The sequence below is a fragment of the Oreochromis aureus genome, linkage group 3, assembly GCF_013358895.1.
Source record: "Oreochromis aureus strain Israel breed Guangdong linkage group 3, ZZ_aureus, whole genome shotgun sequence".
Classification (NCBI taxonomy): domain Eukaryota; kingdom Metazoa; phylum Chordata; class Actinopteri; order Cichliformes; family Cichlidae; genus Oreochromis; species Oreochromis aureus.
This window is the reverse complement of record NC_052944.1, coordinates 36770550-36794677: the sequence shown is the minus strand read 5'-3', so window position 1 is coordinate 36794677 and position 24128 is coordinate 36770550. Positions and strand designations below refer to the sequence as shown.

General features: G+C 41.2%; 1 protein-coding gene across 17 annotated transcripts in view; it reads left to right on the top strand.

Moving 5' to 3' along the window:
• The first annotated feature begins 2006 nt into the window (after positions 1-2006).
• The window catches only part of phka1a (phosphorylase kinase, alpha 1a (muscle)), a 33134-nt gene continuing 11012 nt past the window's right edge, over positions 2007-24128 (top strand). For 14 of the 17 annotated variants that reach the window (XM_031735975.2, XM_031735970.2, XM_031735969.2 and 11 more), the window contains exons 1-23: positions 2008-2319; positions 6837-6995; positions 7139-7186; positions 7676-7844; positions 9646-9728; positions 9815-9895; positions 11348-11446; positions 11527-11673; positions 12271-12324; positions 13528-13650; positions 13749-13844; positions 14653-14760; positions 14944-15022; positions 15263-15397; positions 16097-16206; positions 17214-17358; positions 17514-17592; positions 17869-18038; positions 21691-21852; positions 21941-22035; positions 22144-22289; positions 23252-23405; positions 23903-24061. In XM_031735975.2, coding sequence (XP_031591835.1) covers positions 2242-2319; positions 6837-6995; positions 7139-7186; positions 7676-7844; positions 9646-9728; positions 9815-9895; positions 11348-11446; positions 11527-11673; positions 12271-12324; positions 13528-13650; positions 13749-13844; positions 14653-14760; positions 14944-15022; positions 15263-15397; positions 16097-16206; positions 17214-17358; positions 17514-17592; positions 17869-18038; positions 21691-21852; positions 21941-22035; positions 22144-22289; positions 23252-23405; positions 23903-24061 — 2679 coding nt within the window. In that variant the 5' untranslated portion in view covers positions 2008-2241. Of the gene's footprint in view, positions 2320-6836; positions 6996-7138; positions 7187-7675; positions 7845-9645; positions 9729-9814; positions 9896-11347; positions 11447-11526; positions 11674-12270; positions 12325-13527; positions 13651-13748; positions 13845-14652; positions 14761-14943; positions 15023-15262; positions 15398-16096; positions 16207-17213; positions 17359-17513; positions 17593-17868; positions 18039-21690; positions 21853-21940; positions 22036-22143; positions 22290-23251; positions 23406-23902; positions 24062-24128 lie in introns of all 17 variants that reach the window. The other 3 variants (XM_031735976.2, XM_031735974.2, XM_039610111.1) reach the window with 2 other exon arrangements.

The window sequence follows — 24128 nt, the reverse complement described above, 5'->3', positions numbered from 1 at the left end:
CTATACTGGTCCACTTGAATTTCATAGTTTATTTGATCTTTATTATTATTATTATTATTATTATTATTATTATTATTATTATTATTATTATTATTATTGCTTTTAAGTTATGACAGTCAGAAGGCACAGGACTGGGGGACGAGAAAGGAAAAAAAGGAAGGACAGGGAGAGAAGAATAGAGGAGAAGAGAAACAGAGAGAAAAGACAGTGAAAATCTTTTTGATCATGTGCTGTCTTTGATTAAATAAACTTAACTAATTGTAATATCTAGATACTGTGTACGTATGAGACTTAACTCTGTGAGGTCTGAGCCATGAGCCTATCCCAAAGTTCTGTAGAGAAGAAAAAAGTCAGTGACTGAAAACTCTGAAATATCCTGAGTGATACCTCAGAGTGACACTGAAAAACTTGTTCATGCATTTATTACTTTTGTATTACTACTTCTTCTCTTTATTACTTCTAGGCTGGACTACTGTGATTCATTATTATCAGGATGTCCTAAAAACTTCTTGAAAAGCCTTCAGTTAATCCAAAATGCTGCAGAACTAGAACTAGGAACTAGAAAGAGAGAGCATATTTCTTATATACTGGCATCTCTTCACTGACTCCCTGTTAAATCCAAAATCAAATTTAAAATCCTGCTCCTCATATACAAGGCCTTAAGTAATCAGGCCTCATCTTATCTTAAAGACCCCATAATACCAAATCACCCCAAGAGAGAACTTTGCTCTGTGGTTCTGTGGAACCAGCTTCCAGTTTGGATTCAAGAGACAGACACTGTCTCCACTTTTAAGATTAGCCTTAAAACTTTCTATTTTGATAAAGCATATACTTAGTGCTCCCTTAGTTATGCTACAATACTACAATAATTCAACAAAATACATTTGGTAAGGAAGGATCTTAAGAAAGCTTCTGTGTCTGCCCAACATTCCCTTCTCAAGGCTCCAAATCAGCAGATAACAGGGTGGTTTCACATAAATTAGACATCTTCATGCACACTTTTTAAAATAAAAACTGAAACTAGCTCTTATTCACTGTGCACTCCTGCCATCTGCTGGTCACAATTGGGACAAGCTTTCCCACTTGAATCCTGAAGACATTTACAAATAATGACACAGGGCTGCAGGTTATTCCAGCTGTCAGTGGATGAGGAGTAAAGTCCAGTCAACTTCAGTCTGCCTCAGAGTCATGACTATTGCACAGGGCAGTATTTACCAAAAACGTCTTTACATCGGCTTTAAGTATATTATAAGGCAGCATGGCAGTGCAGTGGTTCCCTCACAGCAAAAAGTTTTAAATCCACCATCAGCCAGATGCTTAGTTTGTATGTTTTTCCGGTGTCTGCATGGATTCTCTCTGGGTACTCTGGCTTCCTCCCACAGGCCCAGAGTTGAGTTAGATTAACTGCTAATTCTATAATGCCCATGAGTATGAAGAACCTATCCCAGTACCATACTGGGATAGGTTTTAGCCCCCGCCCCCCATGATGGTGGACTGGCAGAAAATGGGTTAATTATATTGATGTGTAGTTCAACTAGTTAAACTCTACTTTCATTAGTTTTACAGCTGTTCCTACTAATAAAACCTCCCCTAAGGTCACTCATACTACACCAAAATAACTAAGTAATAGAAGAAGAAGTGACCTGTTTTTTTTATTCACTACTACAGAATTAAAACTTTTTTAAAAATAAAAACCTGTTTTATAATTACAGGACATTCTTTTCTATATTTTACACAATTATTTCTTGCATTTTAAGCCCAAAGAGTCTTGCTGACAGATTTCTTTAATTTACTACAGCAGCATTTATTTATCATGTAACGACTGATTTCGAAATTGCACTTCTTTTTTTTCTAATATTAAGATATCTCAAGAACTAAAAGTGTAGTTAAACTTTTTTACACTGACAGAGTTTGACATCTCTGCGCTATAGGATAACAGTGCAGAGCCCTTTCCCCCTTTCCACGCTTTTATTTTGAAGTCTCCACATTTCCGGTGTTTTCCTGGTACTGGTACTTCCGGGAACCAGCTTATCGCAGCCAGCTTTGGGTTCAAGTTACAGCTCCAGGCTGCCGCCGAGCTGTTTTTATGACAGCCGGGCAGAAGCTCCTCCGGTCACCGTGATAGCAGGCCTCTATTCCGGCTTGTTGGACCCCAGAGAGGGGCAGAGGAAATGACTTTTCTGCGGAGCTTTTAGAGAGTTTTCCTTCTGCCCTCCTGAAGTGAACCGTTGACTTGTCACCATGAGAAGTCGGAGCAACTCGGGCGTTAAATTGGACAACTATGCCCGGATAGTGCAGCAGACTATCCTGCGGCACCAAGTGAGTGTGAAGCGTTGTTGTTTCACAGCATTTTAGCGAACTTTAGCTTTAAAATACACACTTAGGCGGTGTCATGTGTGCAGGCAGTGTTAGCTGCTCCGCTGCGAGATAAACTCGGATGTTTTCATGCATGCAGGAGGTGAGGCAGGGCGATATTTCGCAAGGCTGCAGACCTCTTTGAATCACACACACACTTTCCCTGAAGTGTGTGTGTGGCAGTGAGTGTGCAGCTGTGAGTGCAATGGAGGTCTTTGATGCACTGGGGAAGTTTTTGCCATTTTATTTCAACGTCTTCTGAAGAGGCCAAAAGTATGCGGACATGTTAAGTTTTACATCCTCTTGCAGGTGCGGTTTCAGAGTGTTTTAAATGGGGTGGCCCACGGGACATTACAGTGTTTGATTAGAAATAAAGACAAACGTTTAAATTTGAATCAATATTACATAAAAACTCTGGGGGCGATAGTCTAGTCTTAAATGCAAAAGAAGCTTGAAGTATTTAATGTAAAAGTACCCATGTAAGTGCTTCATTCAGGCAAATGGGGGTAGAGGGGGTCGATTTCATAACTCCTCCAGTATGCATGTCCAAGTATCCTCCTGCAAGGTATTGAACCCCTAATCAGAGTGAGCGTGTGCATGAATATTAGACAAGGCCCTTTATTCAATGGGGGTTGTTAGAGTAACATTTCACATATGGTGGGTGGCCAGCCATATTTTACAGGGGGTAGTGGCACCCCAGGCATTCTGTGTGAACACCGCTGTAATATGGCTGTTTGAATAACTGCTGCAGTCTCTGATGTAATATTTTATAATTGGGCTGCAGGTGTCGCCCATACTTAGAACGAGTCCTGATTACTGACATTAAGAGACCCCTCTATCATCCTGCATAGAGGAAACTAGTATTGTTGGTATTGTTTTGTTTTTTTATTTATTTTTTTAAGGTTTTTGTAATCATAACTGCTTGAGTTTATTTTCTTGTCCCCTCTCTTCAGTCATTCATTTTTATTGACTTTACTTAATTTGATCAACTTATAAGCAGTACATTAAAAATTGGGGGGGGTCAGTGTGTTTTCCCTGTGTCGCATACACTGGGAGAGAGTCGACCTTCAACAGGAGTGTCATATTCACTTTCACTAAAGGCCACACCAGGCAAGTTCAGACTCGTTGTTTATTAACATGCTTTTAATTAAATTAATGAAGCATGTCTCATTAAGCTGTTTCATGTTCAGTTTGGTCAGTTTATTAGTTTCCTTCACTCATTCAAGCAGAACGATGTTCTCATCATATTTCTATTCAGAGGCTTTAAAACAAACAGCCACCTCAAATTGGCCTGTCTCACAAACCTGAATATGAGAGCCGCTGGTAGTTTGGGCCATTTAAGGCAACCAAATTAATCTTGATGTTAACGGAAAGTAACAAGCCTTTAATTTTATTTGTGCACATATTTCTACAAGTCTTACCTCGACTGTTTCACATGCTTGAACATGACAAATTGGTCGCTGTGCACAGGAGTCATACAGCCCGATCTGCTCCCGTGAATCTGGCTGCACATAAACATGAAATGTGCCTTTGACTTTTGGCTCAGAGAGACATTTTCCTGTGGCCGGAGCCTGCATTCAGTTCAGAGACGCTCTGAAGCCCAAATATCTCTGCTGGTGTGTGGTGTTCATCAGCGTTCCTCTAAAACAGAAATTTGTGGCAAGTGAGTACATGGGCCTCATTTTAGACTCTAAAATATTAGACTCTGGGGTGATCAGACATCTCCCACACTTTGTTTCTTTGAGTTATCCAGCTTATTAATTGGCAACTACAGTGCTAGTTACCTGTCTATGTGCTTTGTGCTATGTGCTCAGATTTGTGTGTGCCATCCCTCCACTACAATGATAACTTAAAATCTATGGCCTGGCCACCTCTGATGTTGTACGATACCTCCCAGCCCACAGAAAGTGTTGAATTTAGTTCTTTGCACAGCCAAAAACAGCACAAATAATCTCGATACCCCTGACTTTGTGCACTGCAGTGTTGCTACGTCAGTACAGGCAACATGAGCTGCAGCAACAAAGCTCAAATCATATTATTGCTTAAAATATCCCAGCATGCTTCAGGATTAACATTTTCCTTCATCTGGGTAAAGAGTAAAGCAAAGAGCAGGAAGAATAACAGCAGATAAACCCTCACACCCACACACCCACACATCTACACTTGTATTGGCTGGTGTGTCTTCGTCCTGTCACAGTTTACATAGAAGCTACAGAGATTAGGGAGTCCTGTTTACTGCTGAAGAGCACGTTGATAAGATCGGTGACGCTTTAGAGACAAAAACAGAGCAAAGGAATTAAAAGATAGTAAAATAGAGGCTGAGTGTCAGGAGAAGGTTAAAGTAGTAAAGCAAACATAACCACTCCACCCAGAAAGGACAGAGGACAGTTCACCTTCTTAACGAGGAAAACACCTGGAAAAGCTTCTGGTAATAGCACTGTTTTGGATTTTGGAGTTTATAGAGTTTATAAGTTGGAGGAAGAGGGTAAGAAGCCTGGGGAGGGGTGATCCTGGACTGTCTCACTGCTGAGTTTGAAGTCCTGTAGACAAATTCAGTGTGAGGTCACTTTTTGAACAAGTCCCAAGTGGCTGCTTAGCCAGCCCGCAGTTGTATACAGTTCACTGCTCAGATGGATCAGTGCACTAAGGACCACAGTTACTCAGTGAGAGCTGAGGCCCTTGCTGCAGCTGCAAGCTGAGAGACTCTGATATGCGAGTGAAAAAGATCTGCACCAGTTTGTCCTGTTATAAAAGCAACTAAACACAAGCTGTTCCACACACGAATCACTCGGAACCATTCTCACTTTTAGAGCTTGACAACACCTCGCTGTATTTCTGCAACACATTCACGAAACACTTTGAGTGTCATTTCTGTTGGTGATGAAACCTGTGTTGATGTTGAAATCTCTGACAGCCGTACTATGTCTTGTGCATGTGATAAAATGACATTCAGACATTCTTTAGGCAGCAGGTAGCAAGACAGACAGCAGCGATTCACATTTGCTGATCTGAAAAGTGCATTTTGCTGTCAAATAACCTCGCTATAACAGGAAGAAAAGGGGGTTTATGGGCTCTCTACTCGTAGAAAAGGACTTTGCAATGATCCGGTTTTATTAGCAAACACCGACCTTAGGGGAAATGAAGAGAAGCATGCACAGTTACAGCTGTGCTGCTCGTGCAGTAAGGGGAAATGCAGGCTCAGTCTTCAAGATGCTTCAAATACAAAATGCTTCAAATTCCCCTCGTGGGAATAAGAAGAGTTTACATTGACAAAAATGCCTCAACATTTTCTATAATGGTCTTTTTTTTTCAGAATGGAGGGAGTGTGTAATTGGTTCAGTTTGTTTGTCTGTCAGTCTGTTTGTTATCAGTTTAGCATCCAGTTTTCAATCCATCTTTTACATTTTGTGTGACGGCAGATGTCGATAACAACTCGAGCTGCTTTAATTTTAGTCAAAATCAGATCAAGGCCACACCAAATGGCCTTGATCAAAAACTTTGTTACCCACAAGTTTTTATAGATGGTCTTCAGACTTCACAACAATATACTAGGCTCTGGGGGACATGAGTACCAAGGTTGGCTAAGCATTTGGACTTGACCTTCACTGTTAGTCCCTAAGGTCAAAGTTGACAGTGAGAAAGAAATGTGAAGAAACCATATCCAGTAATATGGATATGAAAGGGTATCGTGAGAGCTGTAGCACACACTTTTTATTTTTTCAGTACATTACCCTACGACAGGGGTCTCCAACTCCAGGCCTCGAGGGCCGGTGTCCTGCAGGTTTTAGATATAACCGTGGGTCAACACACCTGAGTCACATGAGTAGTTCATTACCAGGCCTCTGGAGAACTTCAAGACATGTTGAGGAGGTCATTTAGCCATTTGAATCAGCTGTGTTGGATCAAGGACACATCTAAAACCTGCAGGACACCGGCCCTCGAGGCCTGGAGTTGGAGACCCCTGCCCTACGACATCACAATGACACCATTAACCTCCTATAAGTTCTTCCTCTGTTCCTCAACAAGCTCCATCGTCAACATCCTTTGTCCAATATATCCTCCATCTCTCATCATGTCCAAACCATCTCAGCCTCACCTCTCCAACCTTGTCTCCAGACTGCTCAACCTGAGCTGTCCCTCTGATGTAACCCTGTCTATTTTTAGTCATTCCCAATGAAACGTACAATAAGTTGGTTGCATAAGTGTACACACTGGGGTAAAAGTTTATCAGCATAGCAATCTTGACTTTGCAATATTTGCCCCGTCTTTCTTGCCAAAGTGCTCCGAATCTGTCCGATTGTGTTGGCCTCTCTTCTGTGCAGCCCTTTGTAACCTGCAAAGGGCTGCACAGAAAACACGTTTTATCCACTGCATGTCCAATAATCCAATCTTGACTTCTCTCGCAAAATTTACCTCTACATTACAGTGCCTATCAAAGGTTACAGTGCCTGTGACCTTTGACCTCTGCCTGTGTCCCACAGGATCCGGTCACAGGCCTTCTCCCGGGAAGCCCAGATCATCCTGACGCCTGGGTCCGTGACAATGTTTACAGCATCGTGTCCGTGTGGGCGCTCAGTCTGGCCTACAGGAAGAACGCCGACCGGGACGAAGACAAAGCGAAGGCCTACGAGCTGGAGCAGGTAGGTGTGCGCCTGTGGGTGGAGAGCGTTGAGGTCAAGAGGTCATGTTTTTATTCTCTGACTTGGCTTGTTGGGTTGTTTATTTAAAGATGTGCAGGCTGAGGTGTAAATGTTGACATTTAAACGTCTCTCTGTGTTTCTAGAGTGTGGTGAAGCTAATGAGAGGCGTCCTGCAGTGCATAATGAGGCAGGTAGGATATCTCCATTCTGTTTGTCTTTTAACTTCTCTGTTAGATACACGTCACTTCCCCTCTCTCTTTAAAAAAAAGACTTTCACCAACCCTGTCAGCTGTTTCCCTACCAGCTTCTCGTTGCTCTCATTGTGATGTTTATTACTTTTATTAAACTTGAACGTGCTGTCGCCAGATTGGATTATTATTATTTTACTTTAACTGCGCTCGCTGTGAGTCTGAGAGCGGGGACGGCTGACTCTAAGTGTGACTGTGAACAACAGCATTGTTTCATCTTCTCAGTCATTTCCACAGTTTATATATAAATGTGAACATTATTGTTTTAATTTTAAATAACATTGATTCCATATTTATAACCTGTGCAGTTCTGTGATTACATTTGTTGGATATTTTAATCAATATTAACATTTAGGAATCATTGCACATTTTTTGGACCTGCTCTTTTCACACACTTTAAAAGAAAAATCTCTCCACCCTTCTTGTTCTCAGCTGGATAAGGTGGAGAAGTTTAAATACAGCCGGAGTACCTCAGACTCGCTCCACGCAAAGTACAACACCAAGACCTGCGCGACGGTGGTCGGGGACGATCAGTGGGGTCACCTGCAGGTCGACGCCACCTCGCTCTTCCTGCTGTTCCTCGCTCAGATGACTGCGTCCGGTAGGAGGGAACCTTTAAAATCCCCTTTAAAACAGATGAAACTAGACTAAAAAGCATTATAGGAAAACCAGAACCAGTGTTAATAGATGTTGTTGTTACCTTGAGTCTGCCTGCATCAGACTCTCTGTTGCTGAAGAATCATTAATATTTTTTTTACCATTTTGTGTTGATTTAGCTGAAGGAGTTGTTAAGTGAATTTTAAACCATGTTGGTCAGACTAAGGCCTCAGTTGCACAGATCTAGAGAGACATTAGTGCCGTACAGGGAAAAATCCCTGACCGGCTGAGGGTTTCTGCCGGTCACTGGGTGAAATTGGTCACAGAGAGAGCCCTGCACCAAAAACTTTGTCAGGATTGCTTTGATCAAGTCGGGTAGCGTTTTATTGTCACCCCAACAATATGCACTCAAGTATACAGTGGGACGAGATATCAGATCAAAGGTGCAAACTGTAAAAATAAAAACGAAAAAATTCAAATATACATATATACAACTATACAGAAATAAGATAAAGTAGCAGATTGTCCTGGTTGCCAGCAGTTTGCACGGAAAGGCCTCTTGACAACCTGTACAAATTTTCTTAGCAACCAGTGGTTGCTGGGGCTGACTGAGGCTACGTCTACGCTAGCCCAGATAGATTTGAAAATGGCGTTTTCGTCTGAAAACGCTCCGCATCCACACTAGCGTTTTCAGTCGTTTTCACAGAGTTGTGCGTCCACATTGAAACGGCCGAAAATGCTTACGTTCCAGTCCTGCGCATCCGTGAAACGCAAGATGATTCGACCTGCCTCATTTCTGTCTGCCGTTTATTTACTTTCCAGCTGTTTGAAACATTGCCGCGAGTTTTTTAAATGGACTAACAATGAGGTGGAGTTGTTGCTGCGAGTAACACAAAAGTACAAAGTTGCAAAAGCGAGTGAGAGTTAAAGAATTTAAAGAAAAGCTATCTGGAGCATGTACAGACTGATGTTAATCTTTAATAGGGCTGTCGAAATTGAGAGCAAACAAAACAACTGCTCCGCTATCTTAGTTTAATTGGTCACATGACTGGATCACATGACTAAAATGTGTCATTGTTTTCAAAAAGTCTGTTTTCGCTGTCCACACTGCGACGCGAAAGCACCTTTTTCAAATGTATGCGTTTTTGAGAGTGTATTCAAAACACTGTGTTTTCCTTGAGCCAAAATGTGTGGACGTAGCCTGAGACCTTCAGAAGTTGGCCGAACATCAGACCTGGAGGAACTCTTATCACATCTAGATGTGAACTTGGGCAGATGTAGATTTGAGACGCGTTCTTTCTTTTGGGGGGGGGAGTGAAATCCAGGGGAGTTAAATTTAAAATGTCTTAAATCAACAGGGGGATGGATTCAGTGCGTTTGTTTCCTTTCTTTTTGGGTTGTATTTCTTTGAAAACATCAAAATGGAGGAAGAAAGGAAAGCACAACAGGTAACAAGTAACTAAACTCAGTGAAAATATTGACATTATACAATTTAAAGGGAAAAAGCAACTTTTTCATGCTCCCCTTTTCACAAGGGAAAGCCAAAACTAGAACAAAATCAATGCAGAAAATTCAACGTATATGCTGTCAGTGTTATTTTCTGTGTGGTATCATTTTGCCTGCCAGAATCTAGAAAAATAATTTCCCACAGACCAAAGAGACATCTTCAGCTGTGATGTTTTGTCAGAGAACCTCTGAAACTCCGAGTCTACAGTTGTGTGTGTGTGATTTGCATCCAAACAAAATGATTGTGATAATGTTTTAAATTAAGGTTCCTGTCTTCATTGTTTACGTCTGTGTCCCAGGTCTTCATATCATCTACACCCAGGACGAAGTGGACGTAGTTCAGAATCTCATGTTCTACATTGAGGCGGCTTACAAAGTGGCCGTAAGTCAACTTTATTCTTTTCCAGCTAAACAGAAAATGACTGCTTCTTGTTGTATTCATTCTGTCTTGTTTCTATTTTCCCTCAGGATTATGGGATGTGGGAAAGAGGAGACAAAACCAACCAGGGCATCACCGAGCTGAACGCCAGCTCTATCGGCATGGCCAAGGTTGGCACAGACACACAAACATGCAATAAACGCAGACATCTACGACACTTTAACAAGCTCGGGGGGACAAAATAAGTGAGAGCAGAGCTTCCCAACGCACAGGAGGAACAGGTGCTCCAGTAAAAATGTCTGGCACTGTCAAAGGTGCACAGCGGCCTTTACGCTGACCTTTAGAAGACCCTGACTCCACAGAGCTAAGTGTGGATCACATTCAGTACTGAAAGTATCTTAGCAGCAGCAGCATGTCAGTAAATGTTCAGATAAACTCTATAAAGTCAAATTTGTTCCAGAACAAATTTGCTTTTTTTCTTCTTTAAAAAAAAAAATTCCAACATGTTTTAATTTCATTGAATTCTCTGCAGCACATTTGATCTCAGTCGGTAAAAATCTGCAGTGAGAGTGAAACTTTAAGGTCACTGGTAAACATTACTGTGTTGAGCTTTTTCATGCAGCAGCAGCAGCAGCCGGGCCTGTTCTCTGTGCGTCCGGCTCTGTCCTCATTTGGCATTAAAAGAGGGGTATCATGTTCTCTGTGGTCTTCCAAGAATGGCTTCTCACTCAGAAATAACATAATACTCAGCGCACACACACACACACACACACACAGAGTTTAATTTAAGACTTTGAAAACAGGCACCACCGCAGGACCTCTGCTCTGTTAATTATGTAAAGTTAATCTTATTTATAACAGCAGACCCGAGCTGAGCAGCTTTAACATGATTTGCTCCTCAATGCATTGAACCACAAGGTTTAAATTGACCCATCATTTTAAAAATGTAAATAAGCGCCTCTTATTTCCGATGCCCATAAGCTGCTGTTTACCAAACCAGAGTGTATTTATCCACCAACTGTGTTTTAATTCTCTATTTTTCCCAGTGAATCTGCAGTAGCAAAGCCTCTGTAGCTTTTTATTTGCACTGTTCTCATGTCTTTGAGCTAAAATGTAATATTTGATGGCTTCACACAGCAGCACATCACAGACTAACCTCGTGTTGTGGGTCCCAAATGCTCTTTTGTCTGATGTTTAACCCTCATCCTCCATCATCCCTGTGCTAATTAGTTTATATTACCCTAACAGTAGCTCTGTAGCTACAGTCACCTGGTAGCAGATGGAGCCCGACTCCACTGAGCCTCCAGACGTTGCTGGTATTTAGTATTTAGTCTTTTTTTACAACCAAAGTTTTAGATCTTTTAGAAATACTCAAGTCACATCATGGTATAACTTATTTACATGTTATCTGGATTGATAACCAAACTCCATATCTGGTTTGTAGCGCCTGATAAACAGCAGAAATAACTGTAAGCCTCTAAACTGTCAGCGGTGCCTTGTTGTTTGTTTTTGGGAACTAAAAGAGTGTTTGAAATGGTGAATGAAGTCAGACTTGAGTAGTGGACAGTTGTCCTCTTTTCAGTGACTGTTATTAATGAGCGTGTTTGCTTTGTGTCCTTCAGGCAGCTCTGGAGGCGCTGGATGAACTCAACCTGTTTGGAGCAAAGGGAGGACCGGGCTCTTTGGTCCACGCTCTGGCTGATGACATACAGCACTGCCAGGTATGTGCACACAGTTAAATATCAGGATGGGAAGCTCATCGGCTTCCTTTGATTTTAATATATGTCTGTATTCCCATCAGTCCATCCTGACATCCATGTTACCCAGAGCGTCCATCTCTAAAGAAGTGGATGCCGGAGTGCTGGCCATCATCTCGTACCCCGCCTTTGCCGTTGAGGACATAAGTATAGTCAACGCGACCAAGGAGGAGATCATCTCCAAACTGCAGGTGCAGACAAGTTCACAGAGGCAGGGTCAACGTGGCAGACATTTAAGGCTCAAGTTATAATTTTCATTATTTCTAGGACTACTTATTTTCTAAACTTTGGCTGATTTGTGCGCGAACATTGATTTAATGCAAGTTTCCCAACAGAGAAAACAGCAACTAAAAAGCAGGAAAACATTCATATGGCTGGACGTGTTGTTTGATTTTCTGTAAACTGATTCATTCAAACAATCTGCCACATTTAAAGAAGACACTTTACAAAAAAATGTATCTATTGGACTTTCTTTGATTATGCGTGATTTCTGACAGCCGACCAACCATCTCAAAGACAGATCGAGACAGTCACTGAATCAAGTGGTTGTTTTAGCAGTAAACGTGCTCACGAAACGATGTTAAATGAAAGTTTGGATCATCAGCCAGGGCACAGAGGAAGGTTAGACAGGGCAAAAGGTAGTTTTTCCTGTGACAAATCCAACCAGCTTAAAAGAAACAACTTGTAGCTGAAATGTAGCTTGTTTTATGAGAATATGCCTCGTGCATTTATGCTCCTGAATGTTTGAGGTCACCTTTTTCTTGCTGATTTCCTCTGTCTCTGTTCAGGGTCGATACGGCTGCTGCAGGTTTCTCAGAGATGGACACAGAACCCCCAAAGAGGTAAACAACCTGTAAAGGTCAATGCTCCCTCTGTCTAATTTGTCCTGTCGGATAATCTATTTCTACCTATTTGTTTGGATTAGAAGAAGAAAAAACATTCCACTGCATCTATGTAGCATTTTTTTTTCTGTTTTGTCTCCTGAAGTCAGTAAATGCACAGCTGTCTGATCTGTTTGTTGCTTTTTATGTGGTAAAACTTTGTGGCTTAAACTCTGTTCACTGTTATGAAGCTCAGTGGCTCTCAGTAGCCCGAGGCCACTGAGTGAATGCAAACACGTCTGAGGCGAACGTCAGGCTTGTGCTGCTTTGTTGTTACATATGGGATTGTGAAAACAGCATGTTTGGTTAAAGGAGTGTGTCAAATGTCTGCAGCTTTACAGTTTATCTTGTAGTACTGAATCATCTGTAAATGTTACTCATTAATATCTGTCAGGCTCATTTTTCCTCAGATTTGGTTGGGAATCTGAGGAAAAAATTCCAAACCAAAGATGTAAGTTATGGAAAAACTCAAACATTGTGACAGGACAAAGTGAAATTCCTTGCATGGGTGGGCAATTCCAGGCCCAGAGGGCCGGTGTCCCTGCAGGTTTTACATGTGTCCTTGAACCAACACAGCTGATTTAAATGGCTAAATTAGCTCCTCAACATGTCCTGATGTTCTTCAGAGGCTTGGTAATGAACTAATCATGTGATTCAGGTGTGTTGACCCAGGGTGATATCGAAAACCTGCAGGGCACCGGCCCTCGGGGCCTGGAATTGCCCGCTCCTGTTTCAGGGGGATACAGGGGAACAGACATGGATTTGTCAGGGAAGTAGAGACAGGGAAGCATTTGAGATAAGAAAATAAAAAACCAGGAAATTGGGATCATACTTTTTTTTTTGGGGGGGGGGGACAAAAGTACAAAAGACCCAAGACACTCTTACTTTATACAATTTTCCGTATTAATCTTCTTAATCTTACTTATATGTATGTTTTTTGTGCATGATCATAAAAGTACACACATGTTTACAGCCTGCAAACAGTTCCTGAGAGAAGTGGACATATTTAGGATCTCTGTTTAAGTATCTGGTTCATGTTGAGAGACGTTGATTTTTGAGACAGTTTGACTCTGACAGAGGAAAGAAGTCAGATCTGGATCTGATTTTTCAAGCACTGCAGTAATCTGAGTCCGGCAGCTGATGGTTTGTACTGTCTCCGTAAAGGATCCAAACAGACTGTATTACGAGTCCGCAGAGCTGAAGCTGTTTGAGAACATCGAGTGCGAGTGGCCTCTGTTCTGGACCTACCTCATACTGGATGGCATCTTTATCAACAGCCCTGAACAGGTAATTTAAATCTCAGAGACTCTGTCTGCGTGTGTGCATCAGTGTTTGACAGTATTTACCTCCTTTATTAACAAAGGAAGTGTTTTGATGTGATCCAGGTGCAGGAGTACCAGGAGGCTCTGGAGGGAATCCTGATCAAACAGAAGGACGGGATACGACTGCTGCCGGAGCTCTACAGCGTCCCCGCAGACAAGGTCAGACATCTTGATGATTTAGAGGCTGATTTTAACTCATTTTTAATGTGTGAGCTACAAGATTCTTAGTTTTTGCCAGTTTATTATTTCTGCAGGCTTAAAACAGTTTGCATTAAATGAAGTTTTCATCACTGACAACCTGAAGGCTGTTCATCTTTAAACGCTGGTTGTTATTTAAGCTAACAATAAACTGTGTGTAACTTTGTCAGCTCTTAGTAGCTTTGGAATCATGTGGTCGCACATACTTACTTATACCTGATGGGCTTGTAAATTATGTTGACAGGTAAATGTACTGGTTATACTGGCATCAGGCCCTTGGGAAGTCCTTCCAGTGTTTGCTCATATATGTACCTTTCATTGTTACAGACCCTTTGTGATATTGATCATATGCTCATTACATGTACACAGCTGTCAGCACCGAGGCCGTTGTGTCACACATCATTTTGCCACAATCACACATTTGACTCGGGGTCTTTAACACAAAAACAAAAAGTGGAAAATCCCAGTTTAAAAATGTAAGTGTGGAGGGTAGCATCAGTTTCAAGTCCACTTGTTTCAACCTGTTCTCTGTTCTCATCTTTAGGTGTTTTAGTTCCTCTGTAGAAAAAAACAGAAACAGTAATCTGCTTCTCTTTTACTCACAGGAGAAGTGATTGAAGTGTTTTCTTAAATGCAATACGCCCGTGCCCATTAAAACGACAGACGAGGAGAAGCGACCTCATGACCTCTGGCTTTTAATGCCCCATATTTAAACTTGTTCAGTCTTTCAAACGTCTTTATCCTGTCTCGTGTTTGCTTATTCAAACAGGTGGAGGAGGAGTACATGAACCCTCACACCGTGGAGAGGATCCCGATGGGAAAATTACCCCTGAGGTGGGGACAGAGTCTGTACATCCTGGGAAACCTGTTAGCTGAGGTGAGCTGCTACATAAACGAATGATCAGCTGTAGCTCTGCAGCTCAGATAAGTGTTAATAACAAAGTTACACCGTAAGAGTCGAAGAAAACAAACACACACTTAAGATTTACTGCTAAACGTTAATTTACAAGCTGCAAGTTATTTTGAGATCATTTCGTTTGTCTTGGTGGGTTTTTTTCAGGGTTTTCTGGCGCCTGGAGAAATTGACCCTCTTAACCGGCGTTTCTCCACCATCCCCAAGCCTGACGTGGTCGTACAGGGTGAGTTAACCGCCCAGGTCCCAGTACGACGTTCCGAGCTCCAGATTAGTGTTAATTATTTTAAATGGAGTACTCCAGCTCTTTTAACCACCTCATCACGCACTCACATGCTGATGGTTGCATCAGGGTTAACTCAGGGCTCGGTATTTTGCCCAAGGATAATTCACTATGCAGGTTGGGCAGTAGATGTGAGTAATGTCAGTGATCTGTATGGTTTCATGTGCGTCTCTCCCCCTTCAGTGTCGATTCTGGCCGAGACGGAGGAGATCAAAGAGCTGCTGTTTAAGCAAGGGATAGAGGTGGAGACCGTGGCGGACATCCACCCCATCCATGTGCAGCCCTCCAGAGTCCTCAGCCATATCTACGCCAGACTCGGTACAAACTCCCTGCTGTGGCCTAATCTGTCCCATCAAGATTTTATACATCAGGCACAAATGTTATGGACTGGAGCCTGCTACAGATTCATGACCCCAGTAAACACTTTCCTGATGATGTTATGGTCCTAGTCACATGATATATATATATATATATATATATTTTTTTTTTTTTAACAACATGATGTTAGTTGTGTACATAATGGTACTATTTACAGTCAAATAAACCATTTAAAAAAAAAAAGAGAGAGAGAGATACTTGAGGACAAGCATACCTTATGATTGAGCCATCGTTACCATGTGAATGTGAGGAATTATCTGCTTATTGCTTATGATTTAAAAAAAACAACAACAAAAAACGATGATGCCGGCAAAAACGCTGAGGTCAAGGCTTCAAAATTAATCACAAGCTATATAGACTGTCTGTGATCTGAACGTGTGATTTTCTTGACTATTTGACTCTTTTAAATCAAATTCATTATTTTATCTGGTATGGAAGTGTTTGCTGTTCAGGGTTGATGCTGTTTAGTCCATCAGCATTTGCAGTAAAGTTATGACAGTACATCCTAAATTAGATGAGACTGACTAACTTCAGAAAACATCAGATCTGAAAGACACAAAAAAGTCAAAGAGTAGAGTGTAGATTTTTATCAGGGGGGATTCATGAAATCAAGTTTAACTGCTTATTTTTTTGTTTCAGGTCGTAACCCGAGGCTGGGTCTGACAGGACGCCCCTACAGGAGGATAGGAGTGCTGGGAACCTCCAAGTTCTACATCATCAGGAACACCATGTTCACATTCACACCTCAGGTTAGAAAAAAAACTACAGAAAACATCAGAATAACACGCAGCTCACTTTTTATTTTAATGGTGGCACGCATGAAGGTCCTGGGTTTGAATCCACCATCTGGTCTGAGCCTTTCTCTGTGATGTTTACATGTTCTTCCCGTGTCCCCCGTTCTCTCTCCAGGTACTCCGACTTCCTCCCACAGTCCGCAGACATGCAGTTAGTGGGGTTAGATTTATTAACAATGTCCACAGGTGTGAATGTCCTAAGACAGTCTGGCAGCCTGTCCTGGGTGCACCCGGCCACCATAGGACACCATATTGGATAAGACTGAGCCAATATTTTTCATGAAACAGTAAAACATTCTGAATTGCAACATAGTGCAAAAAAGCTGTGATAGGAGCGACACAAGGCGGGAAAAGTGAAAAGAACCAGCTGGAGGAACATTTTGCAACTAATGAGGTTCAATGGCCACAAGTTAGTAACATGAGTGGGTTTAAAAAGAGCGTCTTAGAGAGGCAGTTTCTCTGAGGTAAAGATGTGCAGAAGTTCATCACTGTCTACTGAAGCTGTTCCACATTTGTAATGTTTCCCGACATAAAATTATGAAGGCTTTGAATGTCTCATCATCTTCAGTACTGAATATCCTAAAAGAATTCAGGTAATCTGGAGGAATCTCTGCGCAGCAGACAAGACCAACAGTCAATACTGGGGGTCTTTCATCTTCTGTTCACTGTTTCATCCACATGTGCAGGTTAAAGCTCCATCATGGAAAGACGAAACCATCTGCGCACATGTTCCAGAAACAGTGTCAAAATATGGGAACAGTATTCCTCTCCCAAAAGTCCAGCAGTTCCCAGACATTTACACACCATTGTTGTTCTTTGTGATCATATACTGTGAATAAAATCCAGGTTAAAATGAGAAATGAGATTAATGATAAAATGAGATTTTCAGATCACCCAAATTCCCTTCTGGTGAAGGGAATGACTTAAATAAACTTAAATAAACATAATTTCCTCTGTTTCAGTTCATTGACCATCAGCAGTTCTATTTGGCTCTGGATAATAAAATGATCGTGGAGATGCTGAGGACAGAAATCGCCTACCTCTCATGCAGATGGAGGATGACAGGAAGACCGACGGTCACTTTTCCCGTTTCACAGACGATGCTGAGTGAGTGAGAAGACCTTTTCTGCTAAATGTCCAAATGTACCTGCATTACTAATGGTAGAGAGTTTGAAATGAAATCTTCTTTAAATATTGAAAAAAAAATGTATTTTTTTACATTTTCTGTGTTTGCATGTTTTCATCTTATGTTTGTGCTTCAGCTGAAGATCATTCAAACCTGGACCCTGCAGTTCTGGCAACACTCAAGAAATTACAGGACGGGTATTACGGAGGAGCAAGGTGAATTTCTTTTCCTTGTTTGCATTAAATTTGAATTATTACATCTTGCAACTTGTAATAAGTTCTGTTTTGTTTTATTTTGTCTTTCTTTGTGCTTCCAATTAAAGACTTTTAGTTTTTCCTGCACAGTAGAGACAATTTAAAATCCTCTTTTATTGATTAATTGCCAAGATTTGCTCTTTTGCTACAACATGAGTGTATAAAATACATCAAACTGCTTATTAATGTTTCCCAGTTCTCATAATCATCGCCTCCTCTTCTGTTCTTCGTCTTTAGGATCCAGACGGGGAAGCTGTCGGAGTTCCTGACCACTTCTTGCTGTGCTCACCTCAGCTTCCTGGACGGTAAGGCTTCTGGCAGCATGGGTCGCCACGACGAAGAGTATGATGGTGATGATGATGAGCGTTACGGCGATGGATACGTGCATGAGTTGCATTATGATGCTGGTAAGAAAAACACTGCGTGGATGGAGGGTGGAGAAGGAATGGTGACACCAGCTGTTTGGAGGGGGGAGGATTCACGTTTTTAAAGCCGGAGTTCACACTGACAGCTCATTTGATTTCCAGGCTTGGTTTGACCATTCCTGAAAATACTCACACAGTCACAGACCCCAGCAGATATTAGCAGACTGACAGTTTTTCTTTTAACATTTGCTGATTTTTGAGTTGCATCTGTGCATCTACATTTTATTTCTTTTTTACCTCATGCCATCTCATTGTGAAATCTAAAATCAAATACCCATGACTTCATTAATCAACACTTCCTCCTTCATCCTATCATCATCACCCATCATCCCTGTGTATCAGACTTCTTCCACTCGGGGCTTTGGAGCGCCTTGTTGGGCAACTTGGAATATTTTTCTTCTTTTGCTCTAAATTATTACATAAAACAACTCAAAACTTGAATTGTAATGGACCTTAAAGTGGACCTCTTATGCTTTTCCTTATTTTCTGTCATATACTTGATGTACATTCAGTTTGTTGATGCTCATATTTAACACAGGAAAGGTTGGTAATGAGGTTGGCGAATATACAAGTAATTATAATGGGGTTTTTTTGTTTTTCTTTTACAGCACTTTTTAAACATTGCTGCGAAGTTCTTTAATGATCGTCTGACCAATCACAGACATGGATAAATGTACTGGTAGAAGAGCAGCTGGTGTTACAAAGGAAGGGCAAATATGAAAGTAGTGCTGAACAGTAGTCGAGTAGTAAAAGCACTGAATAAATGAATGTATGCGTGTGGGGTAAAATCTACTATATCAATAAAGTTTAGTCTTTTTGAAGCCTGGAAAGAAAGCCTATCCTCCTGTGTCTATCATTGGGACAGAGGAGGATCTAATGGCTCAGTGCGAGTTGATAACTGGTGTTTATTGGTTTGAAAGAAGGAAAATAAAAACCAGATTTAACTGTACTCTATATTCAGATTTAGTATAAAGTCCTCAAGTAAAATCATTTGCTCTGTTTTAGAATCGGATATTATTGCTTGTAATACAATAAAATTGTAAAATCATTTGCAGTCAACAAGAAAAAAATAAGGTATAAAGTTGCAAGTTGGGGAACTGATTGATCAGTAACCGGTGATTTCATACCTGTGGAGCTTCTAATAAAAGACACTCAGATTGAATGATCCCTTCAAGCCAGAAAGTCAGAGTTCAATCTGAACACTCAATTTAAAACTTTTAAAATATTTAGTTTTTTATTTTTCTGCTCTGCATTAAGAAAGGAAATTAAAAAAAAAAAATCCTTATATGGACATTACAGCACAGAAGCTCCGCCCACTGGCAGATTAGATCTTTTGTTTAAGTCCGGGGTGGGGGAACTCCAGGCCTCAAGGGCCGGTGTCCTACAGGTTTTAGTTGTCCTTGATCCAACACAGCTGATTTAAATGGCTAAATTACTTCCTCAACATGTCTTGAAGTTTTCCAGAGGCCTGGTAATGAACTAATCATTTGATTCAGGTGTGTTGATCCAGGGTGAGATCTAAAACCTGCAGGACACCGGCCCTCAAGGCCTGGAGTTCAACACCCCTGGTTTAAGCTTTGCAGCCAATTAGACGAAAGTTAGCAAGGAGCTAAAATGTCTTGCTTCAGAACTGTTGCTGTAGGAGAGTCCATGATTGAAAAATGACAATATGGAAATAAAGTTAATGGGTCCTCTTTAAAAAAATAAAAAGTATATTTTTGACTGTGGTGCATTTAAACGCCTCAAAATCTTAACACGAGTGGAAGAATGAAAACATTAACAGTTTCTGATTGTGTTGTTTGTGTTCACGCACGGCTGGTTAGATTTGCCATAAATGCATGTTTACAGCCTGTTGGTCCCCAAATGCATCACAATTTGCTAGCATGGCTGTGACCAATAAAGTCTTCAGTTTAAAGGGTCAGTTCACCCCAAAGCCTCACCCACAAAAGCCATTATAATTATTACACACAATTGTCACATTTAATGGTTTTTTATGAATATTTGCAATTTGTTTCTCCGAAAAACAGAAATTCCTGTAAAACAATATTAATTTTGTTGTAAACCACCTGAAATGAACGAAGATCTTTTTTGCTCAGATCAAGGTTATTATCGTTAACGAAATATGGAAAACAAGAAGTGAAAAAACATTTTCGTTAACGGAAATAAAAATAAAAACGAGACTTTGCGAAAAAAGGAAAACTAACTAAAACTGTAATGAGTGTTAACAAAACTAACTAAAATTAACTGAATTTATAGCAAAAATGTGTTTAGTTTTCGTTGATGTGTGTGTGTCACACACAATAGTCAAGGGTGAAAATGAAGTTTAGTTTCCAGGTTTTTTTTCTTGCTGTGTCTCATTATGCCAGCAGGTGGCAGTACGTTAGTCGAGTCGTCTGTGTCGCTGCTCATGTCAGGAAAAGTCGGGAGAAAGCGCCAGAGTCCAATTTAGGATTACTTTGAATATGACTGTGTTTTGGATAAAGCAAGTGTCTTGTAGTGGAAAGAGACAAATTATGAGGGACATTTCTAAAGGGAAAAAAATCCCACAAACCTTAAAGTGCACTTGAAAAGCTCACACAAGAAGGCTAACCTAGCTTACCTTGAGAAGGTAAGGGAGCACGCCCAACCCTCATCCCCAGAACAGAAGCTAACCCCAGGCAAGGCAGCGTGATGCATCCCGAGACAACAGGACTGGGATATCTACACAACTGTGTGAGTCAATTGCCTTCAAAAAGTTTATCAATTCACTTGAACCAAAATTACAAACACCCGGTGCTGCAAGAGTTAATAGTCTCATTGGGGCCAAGATATACCTTTTATAGTTGCCTGGTATCAATGGTTGTTCATCTGCCCTTATTTATTTATTTATTTATTTATTTATTTATTTATTTATTTAAAGAACCCATAGGTGGGAATGTGAGTTGTCTGTCTCTGCGTGTTATCCCTGCGACAGACAGGCGACCTGTCCAGGGTGCAGGGTATGGTAGCTGGAATAGCAACATACCCAAGGATAAGCAGAAGAGAATGACTGATATGATGAAACTGGGATTTTGTTACACTTCATTATTGCAAACACAACTAAAACTATAACTGAAACTAATCAAAACTAAACTGAAACTAAGGATTTTCAAAAAAAATAAAAACTAAACTAAACTAGCAAACAATTGGTAAAAACTAATTAAAACTGATATAAAGTTGAAAATCTTCAGTCAAAACTAAATAAAAATAAAAACTAATGAAAATTGCAAAACTATTAAAACCCTGGCTCAGATACTCAACAATAAATATGCTTTGTTCTTTTGAGGTTTGGTGAGCAAACCCTTTAAAAGCTGCGAGTTTAAAAATTAGCATAAAATGCAAAATAGTTTTCAGATGCTTTATTTCTTTTTAGTACTTTATAAAGTTTAAAAAGAAGGACTAATTTAAACTATTTAAACTCAGTTTTAACACTTGTCTGCACAAAAAAAGAGCGGTGAGTTAGCTCTATGTGAGTAAATTATCTCTTTCTGCTTATTCATTTTTCAAAATCTAAATCAAAAATCTTTTTTCTCCTTTCCCTCTCCACATTTCTGTTCTTCTCCTCATCCCACCCTACTTCATTACTTTGTTTTGTTCTCTTGGTCCCTCCCTACAGAGGATGACGACCTCGCGCAGTACCTTGACCACCTGTTGGCCCACTCTGCCCCCAAGAAGCCCAAGCGTCCAATGGGAGGTCTCAGCAGGTTCAAGGCTGCGGCCACCAAAACCAAAGAGATGGTGACTCTGATGAACAAAGCTCAGGACCTCAACATACAAAGTGAGTTGGCGCTTCGTCTCCGACTGACAAACTCGACTAAATCACAAAATTAATAATAAAACTTTGTTTTCTATTTTTTCCCCCTCAGATGTCAACATGTACCTGCCGAGCAAATTGTTTCGTTCTCCTCAGCCAATGCTCAACCTGAATCTTCCAGACTCCCCTGCATCACCAGACGCCCAGGTTCTTCCTCCTTTCTTTCTTTTCTCTCCTCTCATGTCAGCTTTTTGCTCACTTACAGACTCCTCAATGCTCCGTCTTTTCCTCCGTCTCTCCATGTTTTCACTCAAGGGTCCTGAGGCGGGGGTCACAACGCAGAGCGGCATTCCCAGAGACGCCAGCGGAGCCATCGACTACAACGCTTTGGCCCAGCTGCTGAAAGACACGCAGTCTCTGCAGGACCAGGCCGATATACTTTACATCCTCTACAAAGACAAGTAAGAAACACAAGGCTGGGTGTGTTCGACAACACCATGGAACACCAGGAACTGCAGCGGAGTTAATTTTGGTATTAAAATATTAAAGCCTCAGTCACAAAGGCCTAGAGACTGGTCAGCTACCGTCGGCAACCACTGGTTGCTAGGGAAGCGTGTATTTCCAGTCACCGGCAGCCTAGTAGTTGATGGATATTTGCATTTGGGGGTCGCATCAACAGAAGACAATGATTAAAATAGTACTGTCTAATTCAATATCTCTCCTCGTAAATTATATAGGAATGAATCAGGCAGCCTGTGAAAAATCAGATTAAATTACAACGTTTACATTTTTTCCATTTATGTTTCCTACAGATTCAAAACTTATTAACAAGCATCTCTCTCTGTTCGCTTTCTATGTAACTCAAAGGTGTCGAACTATGTCCGGTCTTTGAATGATTGTGATTTAGTAATGGTGACACGCTCACTTGTAGCTCATTTGAAAACTCCTTTGTGTTTACAAGAAACAATGACCTAAAGATAGAAAAGTCTTTACAGGTCATCGGCTGACTGGCCAACTTGTAGAGCTTGGCATGTTTGGCTGGACTGAGCGGAGGTCGCCATCTTGGAGTGGAAGCAAAATAGTGCAGTTTTTCCCTTTTTTGTTTTGGTTTGTTTTTTTGTTTATGCATCAGAAACTGTTTATTAAATATTTTTTAGTCATAGTTTTGAGAGATATTTACAGACAGTGAAGTCTTGTTGTTGCTTGGCTGTTTCTGTGTATGGCTGCGTCTTTGGCTGGCTTAGTTTGTCCTGCGTCATGCAAACAGTCAACCAATCAAGCTAGCTCATCAGTGTGAGTCTCAGGATCAGAAAGAAGTCACCACCCTTGAATCATTAAGCGCTCCGGATTCAGACTGTGCTGCTGTAACATGTCAAAACGGCGGTGAAAAGAATGAAAAGTCCTTGCTGTCTTTCCTTTTCAGGGGTATGGACTGGGACACGGGCGTGCACGGTAAAGGCTCCACTGTGAGGTCTCTGCTGACCGATCTTTATGAGAAGGCAGGTGAACTGAAACACTGGGGTCTCATCAGGATGATCTCCGGCATGCTGAGGAAGAAGGTGGAGGAGCTCGACTCGGTACGGTGCAGCTATAGATAACGCAGCAGCGTACAGAAGCTCGATACTTTTGCCAGAGTGGTCAGGTGTGATGTTACTAGTGAATCTTCTGTTTTAGACATGCATATGAAAAAAGTCCTGAAGCTACAGTTTTAAGTAAAGTAAAAAAATAATGTAAAGCTAAAATCTATACGAACAACTGGTAGGTCAGTTGTTCATTATTAGTACAGATTTGAACTCTACGAGTGCCTTTAACTCTTCAGTCGTTCATCTCTTATCTTCACATATATCGAGTCACAGAGTCCGAAAAGCTTGAAATGAGTTGATCCCAGTTTGTGGTCAAATTACAAACTTCTAAGAAGGTTTAAAGAAAAGCTCCTGAAGTTAGAGTGAAATACCTCTGAAATGCCAACCCTCTGCTATCAGTTGACTCCATTCTGCGTTAGATCTCCCACCAGCAAACCTGGTGACCTTAACTTTTCCTGCTCTTTCCTGATTGGTTGTGGGTCTCTCGGTAGGCTTGCTCTGATTTGCTGGCCCACCAGAAGCACCTGACGATCGGACTCCCTCCTGAGCCGAGAGAGAAAACCATCACGGCTCCGATACCGCCGGACCAGCTGGCGAATCTCATCGACGAGGCCAGCGAAAACAACATCAGCGTTGCCATTCTCACACAGGTGAGTTACCTCCACCACAATCATGTGCTTAAAACCTTCTCCTCTATCTGTCCTTCATCCTTTAAAT